The following is a 10,336-nucleotide window of genomic DNA, read 5'->3' on the forward strand; positions in this document are numbered from 1 at the left end:
CAGGTACATCTGCACAGAACATTTAATAACTTGTGTTATTATTATTATTGTAGTTATTATTCCAGCATGGGCAAATACCAAGTTTTTGCTATTCAGAACACAATTACTTCAAGTCTTCTGAAAGCTTATGTGCCCACCAAGTTTTCAAAGAGAATGTGCTAATGGTTCAAAATAATTTTATCTAGTTTGTTATGTGCTCTAGGACAAGTGTCATCAGGCTTTATAAATTTCACTACATCAAAATAATACTCAACCTGTTCCTCTATTCAGAAATATTTGTCCTTTTTTATTTTAATAATTAGTTACAATTAAACTTTTTGTGAAGAGAAACAAAACAAGGAATCAAGCAAGAAATAGTTTTCTTCTTTGTCCCTCAGCTGTTTTTTGAAAGGACATAATAAAATGTCGATAGAGGACATCAGAAAATATTTTTAGTGAGCTTGTCTTCTTCCAAAACTGAAGAAAAAAAAAGGCACATCAAATCTAAGGAAGTTTTTACATGTGTGTTTTTAAAGACATAAACAGTATTTTAGCAGCATTAAACACCTAGCACCTAGAACCTCAGGTAGAACTCATTCATCTAAATTAAACTTCATCGTTTTTGCACCAAGTAACAGAATGATATTCCAGATTCCCCATCTTAACATCGAACTACATTAATTACACTATAATGAGGCTTATTTTATGTCTTTTGGTCAACTAAGAAAATATTTGCTTCCCACATTAACCATAAATATCTAAAATTCACTCAGCGAAGCCTTGATTATTTTTAAGACTGGAAATAATGCTAAGTCACAGTTCATATTTCTAAATGATTTTAGAATGACAAAAGCTTAGAAGAGGTACTCTTGCATTCCTTGCCCAATATTATTTATTGTTGTAGCTTTCAGATGAAAAGTCATAGGAATTCATCAAATCTGAGCAAGTATTGGCATTCTAAATCATGCAGTTCAAGTACCCTACCATCAGCCCTACTACAAAAGTTATAAGCAGATGGACTGGATTTCAAAGCAAAGCAATTTACAACATGAATGACAAATAAGTTCTTAGACTCTCCTAGTAACACAGATTATTAACTTTCACAAAAGATAGTATTACTGCATTTCCATAAACTTATATTCATGACACAGAAATGCCACCATTTTCCTCATTTTGCAACTGCTAAAAATTTAGGCACTGACACACAAATCCCAGTTACACAGCACTTATTGATTACAGAGCACTGAAATTTATCAGGTGCGGCTGGTTTAATATGAAGGATAGAAAATTTGTTTCACCTCCAGAAACAAAGCTCAGAAAGCTTATAAAATCTTACTTCTTGTCATTAAAGACACTGGGTAAGGGTGCCACTAAAAACACAAGGAAAAAAATGGGCAAGAAAAATACTTGATATTTAAAATATATACAGTTATAATTAATTTTATGTGGTTATTTGATTACTCCTAACTGTATATATATGAGTGAAAAGAATTCTTTACCTTTTAAAAATAATATACTGTATTTACCAGCTTTCAAATCATGTACAGCATACAGAAAACCAAAGAAATTTACTATTTATTTACTAACAGGGACAAGAAATAACTTACATTTAAGCAAAAAAATAGGAAGTATTAAATCTATATTTAATAAAAATCAATTATTCCACCATACAGTGTCACAATAGTAAGTTTAAAACAAGATTTAAATTTTCTTCCACAGAACTTGCATTAGGGAAAATACAACTCATCTTTCATTATTAATTCCTTCCATTTTTAAGTGAGTTCATCCGAGCTGTCAAACTTGAGGTCCTACTTGACTACACAACACATGCATGAATCACAAATATTATTAAAATCACTAGAAATACAAATTGAGACTTACAGAAGTTCCTAACAAAAAGTATAATCATCAGATTTTTGTTTGCTGAATACTGATCCTTTTTCTCCTTCTCCAATATCTGTTATCTTAAACAAGTTGTCCAGAGAGAAAATAAAAGCATAACACGCTAGAACATTGATCATAATTTAATCACCAGAATTTAAAAGTTAGAATTACCTCTAAAATTAACTGTCATAGCTAAGTTTAAAAGTAGTAAACATTTTCTTCTTCCCCATTTGTTTTCATGATTGTTTAATGAAAAACAGACTGTTCTTTGACATTAAGAAATACATGATTTAAGGATAATCTTCTGGTACATTGCCACATGGCAAAAAGTACATACAGTGGGTTCACACATTTATGGGTGTACATTCATACTTGTATAACATGCACCTGCATAAACCTTTTTTTTTACACTGTGTTATAATGATGCTCTCCAAGTATTAAAATACAGATATAGTGAACCCAAGATAGCAGCTCACAGTTCAGCAGCTTATTAGCCACAGATCTAAGCACAGTCACCATTCAATATTTCCACTGGATGATTTCCTAAGTCTGATACCAAGTTTGTTGAGCCTTTTAAGTTAATAATTAATTTTATATAATTCATGGATGCCCTGATGCAGAAAATTCTAGGGAAAACAAATTACTAAAATATACTATTACAATTACAAATATTTAACCCTATGTAAAGCTTGACAAACAGAGCTCAAAATACCAAAATCTGAAAGTGACTACCCCAATGCGAGTTGGGGAGCTCCTGAGATTCAATATTCTAGTATACATTTACATTGAAATAACTTAAGCTAAACCAACTTGAAAACACTCAAAAATAAAAAATACTCTTAAAATTATTATTAAAAACTAAGATCAGTTCCAGATAAAAAAGCCATAATTGAAAATGATGCTTACTTTGCAACTCTTGCACATGCCCTCCAATGTCTTATTCAATCTTCATCATAGCACAAGTTACAAATTGCTAACTCAAATATTTTTTTCACTAGAGATTTTATGCCCTTAGCTGCAATTAATTTTAACTTGTGAGATAAAAATAATTTGAACATGGGATCCTATGATGAGGAGTTAATTATAAACAATTTACAAGAGCACCATAACATTTAAAACAGCAAGACTTTGGTTTCTTAAATGTATTTTGAATAGCAGCAGAAAGTTTACAGAATAACAAGCATTAGGGAAAAAGAAGGCTCACATACTTCTGTTGCATTTTGTGAGCACAGTTTCCTTATCTCTTTGTGACTTCTTTGTGTTTGTAATGTATGGGGAAAAGATGGGCGTTCTTTTGGATCCTATGCATTCATTTATTTTACTCAAAAATAAAGTCAGTACTGCAGCATTTTCTTCTTTTGGTGTAATCTGAAATATTTTTTCCCTTGGGAATGGCAGTTCATTTTGCAATTTAGTTGCATGAGTATATCTAATGCGGTATCGTATCTTTTCATTTTCCAGCTCTATGTAGCAACTTACCAGCAGTGTGAGTATCGTAATTCACATTGGTTCTGTAGGATTTTTCATGAGCATGCTGGGGCAGCCTATTCACATCATCAGAACCTAGAGCTTCTGCAGTGTCAGCTTTCTCACTATCTGACATATAATTTAATGGCATGCTTCCAGGATGTTCAGCTGGTTTGAAGTTTTTCTTCACTGAAACATCATTTGCTGGAATAGACTTTTTCCTACTTTTCTTGGAAGTAGTACGTGGCTTACAGAAACTCACATCAAGTGAGTCCATGCTTGTAAAAGGGTCTTTGCAACAAACTTCAGGAGGATTCTGTGATTCCTTTGGTACTTGTAGCTGTACTTCATTTTCACTCAAATTAGATGACGAAAAGAAGTCTTCATAAGAAGTCTCTTCAGCACAAAAAGACTTGCTATATGTACTAACTGCCTGCAATAACTCTTTAGGCCCTGATGCATCCTGTTCTGAGGTAGCCAGTTTCAAACTAGATAGTGTTTGTAATTTCTTCCTCTTCTTGTCTTCAAGAATAGAATCATTTCTGTCAGCAGGGAAGCTTCTATCCGATGAACATATATTTAAGTCTTCGCTGTTCATAGGTGAATTAGAGAAACAGCTTATCAAAGCAGGAACAGTATTTAACTTAACTATTTTTTTGGAAGGAATAATATGACCCAAGCCCTTGATTTGGTGAAGAGAACTTTCATTTCCAACTGAAGTAGTCATGCTATTTTCATCCTTCTGATATTGCTTTGGAAATGTTTTTAGATCTTTCTTTTGTAAAGACAATTTATCATCCGAAGTGTGCTGCAAAATCTGTTTCTTTCTTAAGCTTCTTCTGCTGTGTTTTTTTGGTGTTAAGCTCTTCTGCTCATAGCTATGTGAGGGAGAATTCACTGACGCACTCATGGATACATGAATATCAGTCCAAGTATCACAGGCATGTTTTACTACCTCTGTTTTCTGTCTCTTTAATTTATCAGTTCCCCAAAGATAATCATAACTTGAGTTCAAGCAGTCTTCCATTTGTTCTCCTGCAACATATGAAAAGTGGCAATATAAATGTATTTAACAAAACAGAAAGAGTACCAATATTCTTAGTAAAATACATATGAAATTACTGACATAAGAAAACAAAGATTTAGCCACTTCTCTGGATATTATACAGCAAGTCATCAAAAACTAAACAGAAAATGGATTAGAAACAAAGCATGTTCTATGTTGACAGAAAGCTACAATAGTTTTAGCTATCATATCTTCTTACATGGTAGTAAGCATCCATGGTAGCCTTGGCTGTAGTGATAACGACATGGTGGAGTTCAGTATTGTACGAGGAAGAAGCAGGGCGATAAGTAAGATTGCGACCCTGGACTTCAGGAGGACTAACTTTGTCCTCTTCAAAGACCTACTTGGAGGTATTCCATGGGCTAGGACTCTAGAAGGTAGAGGAGCCCAAGAGAGTTGGTTAATATTCAAGCACCACTTCCTCAAAACTCAAGATTGGTGCATTCCTTTAAGTAAGAAATCAAGTAGAGGAGGCAGGAGACCCCCATGGATGAGCAAGGAACTGTTGGAAAAACTTGTATGGAAGAAAGGAGTTTACAGTAGGTGGAAAAAGGGACTGGTCTCTTGGGAGGACTATAGGAATGTTTTCGGGGTATGCAGGGATGTAACAAGGAAGGCCAAGGCCCTCTTGGAACTAAATCTGGCAAAGTAAGTAAAAGAGAACAAGAAGGGCTTCTTCAAGTATATCAGTGGCAAAAGGAAGACTAGGGAAAATGTGGGACCTTCGGTGAATGAAGTGGGAGCCCTGCTGACAGAGGAGGCAGAGAAGGTGGAGTTACTGAATCCCTTTTTCACTTCAGTCTTTACTGATAAGACCCAGACCCTGGAGGTAAGAGAAAAAGCCTGGAGGAAGACTCTCCACTGGTTGATGAGGTTTGGGTTAGAGATCATTTGGATGAACTGAACACTCACAAATCCAGGGGCCCTGATGGGGTGGACTCGCGAGTGCTGAGGGAGCTGGCTGATGTTGTTGCAACACCTCTCTCCATCATTTTTTAAAAATCATGGGGAACGGGAGAGGTGCTTGAGGACTGGAGCAAAGCCAGTGTCACCCCAGCCTTCAAAAAGGGCAAGAAGGAAGAACTGGGAAATTATAGACTGGTCAGCCTCATCTCCATCCCTGGGAAGGTGATGGAACAGCTCCGTCTGGAGACCATCTCTAGGCACATGGATGAAAAAGTTATCAGGAGTAGTCAGCATGGATTCACCAAGGGGAGATAGTGCTTGACCAAGCTGAGAGCCTTCTATGGAGTGACTAGCTGGGTAGATGAAGGGAGAGCAGTGGATGTGGTTTACCTTGACTTCAGTAAGGCTTTTGACACTGTCTCCCATAACATCCTCATAGTGAAGCTCAGGAAGTATGAGTTGGACGAGTGGACTGTGACCAGCAGGACGAGAAAGGTTATCCTCCCCCTCTCCTCTGCGCTGGTGAGGCCTCATCTGGAGTGTTGTGTCCAGTTCAAGAGAGACAGGGAACTTCTGGAGAGAGTCCAAGGGAGGGCTATGAGGATGATTAAGGGACTGGAATATCTCTCGTATGAGGAAAGGCTGAGAGACCTGGGGCTTTTTAGTCTGGAGAAGAGAAGGCTGAGGGGAGACCTTATTAGTGTCTATAAATATCTGAAAGGTGGCTGTCAGGAGGATGGAGCCAGTCTCTTTTCAATAGTGCCCAGTGACAGGACAAGGGGCAATGGGCAAAAACTGTGGCACAGGAAGTTCCACCTCAACATGAGGAAAAACTTCTTTACTGTGAGGGTAATGGAGCACTGGAACAGGCTGCCCAGAGAGGTTGTGGATTCTCCTTCTCTGGAGACCTTCAAAACCCGACCGGACGCATTCCTGTGCGACCTGCCGTAGGTGATCCTGCTTTGGCAGGGGGGTTGGACCAGATGATCTTCAGAGGTCCCTTCCAACCCCTACCATTTTGTGATGCTGTGATTCTGTGAAGTCCTGTTCTGCTTTCTTGAAAGAAAGCAGCAGAGAAACTCCCTTTCACTCTTGCATTTGTGGAGAAAACCAGCATGATTTTACACTGATAGTTACCTATATTAATACTGGAAACTCAATAAACATTTTTACTACCACAGCATTACCATCACCTTGTAGTTTCTGCAGTTAAGATGAAATTAAATACAACATCATAGTATCACACCACACACATCAACACAATGTATCAAAAATAATTAAAATGTGGAAAAACATATCATTTCTTGTAGCTATTCTTATGAAATAACTCTGGGGGAGGTGACATAATCTATTCATAACTCTTCACAATAAATTTATCTGAAACAGGCTAGTATCTTTGATTATTCAGAAAAAAATGTTTAAAATCCAGTTGTTCTACAATGTCATTATTGCAATAGATGCTTTTGTTTAAATTCACCTTAAGTGCAAAGTTTCAGCAATACTCCTTCTGTATAAGTGCTCCTGTAGGTTTTAGAAGTCTTGATGTTATTTGCTTACTAAATATAAGTAATATTTTTAAACATATGGTGTAGCTAGCTAAATTCAGAAAAATTAAATATATTACTATATTATTAACCAACATGCTCTCATGTATCTCACAAGCACAAACAAAAGGGCCACCGTCACAGAGCATCAGATGGAAGCTACACTGAATATTGCCACAGGATGTGGAGGTCTATTCTTAATGTAAAATTACATTGTGCAATTGTAATGTTGGAGGGACATACTCAAGGTAAAGCTCTCAAATCACTATGTTTAAAATCATTAGCACACAACTAATTTACGAAAATAAAAAAGTTCGCTGGCACAGCTATGCTACTTCCAGTATTAAGCTATTACTTCCCCCTAAAATTGCATGAAGACATATCAAGCTGTCTCAGGCTGCAGGATTCTGCCCCTGTTCTTATGTAAGCCACCATGACAGAATTACTGTCTGATGTCAACAAAATACAACACTTGAAAACAGCATGAGATATAGCTTACTGTTGGGGTCGAATGGAGAGTAGACAGACCACTCAAGTGGCCCCATTATGAATTCTGAACACTGTCTTCTCCTTACTTTTCTAATGAGAGCAAACATCAGCATGTGACTTCAGCTTTTGCTCATGTGACTGACAGAAGATGTGAGGTATGAAGTACATACCCATTGCACACATGATTAATGCTGTTAAGATGCCCACTGATGTAGCTCAGCAGCCTTCACAATAATCTTCTCCCTTACATCCTGCTACTATGCCAAAACACAGGAAAACCCCCCTAAACTTATGAGAATAAGAACCTTGATAACAAACAACTTAAATTAATCTGCAACCATAAAACATTTTAAAAGCCAATTTATTTTTACTCTTTTTATTTCTTTGATCACGGTACTTAAGCTGGAGAACACATTAGGTGTCCTTTTAAATTCAAGCTCTTTGATTGAAAGTTTGGAAGATATTTCAGTTCCCTAAGGTCTCTCTCTCATTCAGTTCTCTTTCTTGCTTCCCACATCACACTGTTTAGTATGCATTCTGTATTCTACACAAGATCACTGTAAGAGAAGACTGACACCATGCCAGGACAAGAAGCCATTAGTGGGGAATGGTGTGAGGAAAGAGCACAAGGTGAAGCAAGCAACACAGCAGTAAGGCAAATCATTTACCCAATGTGACTCCTCATGCTCCATTTTCCTTGAGTTCTTACTTCTACATACTTTGCCAGTTAAGAAAAACTGAAATAATTCAGCTTTAAATATAAATGATAGAGCAAATATATACCGTTCCCATTTCAGTATAACATATTTTCCAAAATAAGATATACAGGCCATGAATTATTTTTAATTTCTGTAATATATAAAGTTGTGTTAGTTACCTGGTAACAATGCATCTTCTGAATTAGCTAAGACACAAGTAGACAGCGGGCAGTCTCCTGGTGAACCACTTGGAGGTATTTGAGACATTTGTGAAGCTAGGAATTTGTAAATAATAAACTAGTTATCCCTATTTGCAAACATACAGATTTCCACACCATTTATTCTTATTTCAAAACAGCTCATTTGTAATAGACAAGTCCTTGCTTTGCTGACTAACTATAACCACATAAATAATTATAGACTGCTCAACAGTATCTCAAATTTACATACTAACAAAAAAGCTATTAGATATTCTAAAATTTTAAGCAATTTTTTTCTAGGTAACTCAAGCACCACATTTTTCTGAAACTAAAGAATGATGGCAAATCATTTAGAAAATATTATAGACATTTCTAAGCCAGTTGAGGCATTTGACTGAAGAATCTGTCAAATTCTGCAATTAGCAGCAAAGCCTTCATACAGCAGAAATGCTTTTCAAAACATTTGAAGGCATCATCCTAAAACTCAAAGAGTAAACAAATACAAGCCAGGCTAAAATAAATTAATTTTTATCTATGTATCACTGGTTCTTTACTCTCCTCCCACAATTACTTTTTAAATTATAAACTGACAGCGCAGTTGACACAGAACTCTTAAAACTTGAAATACTACAGATTGACACCCCTCCCCAAGATGTTCTACATTTCAACAGTTTTTATAATAACTGGCAAAACCTAATGACCTAGACCTCAATACTTTTACAATAAAGTAACGCAAACACTAAAAAATTTTTTGAAAACTGCAATCCAGATTTAATTCACCAGAATCTGCATTTTGAGGTCAACTAGGTTTATTCAATTAGGTCATTCAAACTAATTTATTTTTTAAAATCCTGTTATTTAGTACCTGGACAGATGTCTCATCCATTTTAGACTTCTCTTTAAACTGTTGGCCTGGGAGTAACGACATTACAATTTTTGTCAAGTACAGCATTCACATTAAAATTTAATAGGAAATAAGATTTAGAGTCTCGCTATAAAGTTTAACCGAGTTGTGATAATATCAATTTACAAGTTTAGAAAGTCCAGCTTAAACGTTAGTCCTCTTGAGCAGTCTAGTTACTAAGAAATTCCTTTTTGCAAACATTGTCTTCCATGACTTCTTGTGCCCTTTGATAGAAAGAAACTAAAGGCCACAGCAAGACAAGTGCACCAGAAATTCAGCGATAAAAATGGTAGCCATTTGTGCATGTTCATGGATAAGTAAAATGTAAGCTCTTACCAGTAGGAGAAAGATTTTCTCTTTTTTCCTTCATTTCCTTTATTCTTCTTTCCATTGCACTGCACTGATCTTTTATCTTACTAACAGGGCTGTATACAAGTGAACCATTGTCTTCAAATAGTAAAACTGGTACATCAGTTTCTACACAAAGAAATTGCATTTGTACATTAGTATTTACATGCTATAACAGCTTCAGGTGAAGTGCCATTTTTTTCCCCCCAAAACACTTAAAAAAATTAGGTTCCTTATACCTAACATCATTACAGATGCCTTAATACCACAAACTTGCGAAGAACTCTGTAAAAAGTCAACTTCATTTCTGATAGTAAGATGCACAAAAGTAAAAAAAAAACCAAAACAAAAAACAAAACCCATCAAATGCTTTAAAGAAATAACTTAAGATATTTGAATTTTAGTCCAAAGCTGTTCTTACCATCATTAATTGCTGTCTTTTGTACAGCTAATTCTTTAGCCATCTGGTCCAGTCTTCTCTGAAGCTTTCTATCATTTTCTGGAGTTTTTTCCACAAAGTCTTTTGGTTGCATACATTTGTGCTACAAGACACAAAAAACTATTAATTATATGGTATAAAACTGCCAGAAATAACTACACTTTCCTATTTCCCCACTTTATTAAAGCATTTATTTTCAGTGTTTAACTCTATGCTACTTATTATCGCTTCTTTGAGAGTCATGGATAACTGTAGAAGTTAACGTTTTCCAAAGTGAACTTTAATATGAAATAAGAAAGAACCTAGCAGATTATTTTAGATTAGATTTTAGTAAAACGGAGACTAAGTCACCATCTTTTCTTTTTTGCTTCTAGAAAAGCTAAGGCAAGGAGAATCTCCATCCCTTACTGGA

General features: G+C 35.8%; 1 protein-coding gene across 1 annotated transcript in view; it reads right to left on the reverse strand.

The window, feature by feature from the left end:
• The window catches only part of MCPH1 (microcephalin 1), a gene marked incomplete at both ends in the record, with an annotated part of 30,607 nt that extends 20,580 nt beyond the window's left edge, over positions 1 to 10,027 (reverse strand). Inside the window, 4 exons of the mRNA XM_010285791.1 lie at positions 4,164 to 4,365; positions 8,213 to 8,308; positions 9,474 to 9,614; positions 9,907 to 10,027. Coding sequence (XP_010284093.1) covers positions 4,164 to 4,365; positions 8,213 to 8,308; positions 9,474 to 9,614; positions 9,907 to 10,027 — 560 coding nt within the window. The remainder of the gene's footprint in view (positions 1 to 4,163; positions 4,366 to 8,212; positions 8,309 to 9,473; positions 9,615 to 9,906) is intronic.
• Between the last annotated feature and the right edge of the window lie 309 nt (positions 10,028 to 10,336).

The sequence above is a fragment of the Phaethon lepturus genome, unplaced genomic scaffold, assembly GCF_000687285.1.
Source record: "Phaethon lepturus isolate BGI_N335 unplaced genomic scaffold, ASM68728v1 scaffold8114, whole genome shotgun sequence".
Classification (NCBI taxonomy): domain Eukaryota; kingdom Metazoa; phylum Chordata; class Aves; order Phaethontiformes; family Phaethontidae; genus Phaethon; species Phaethon lepturus.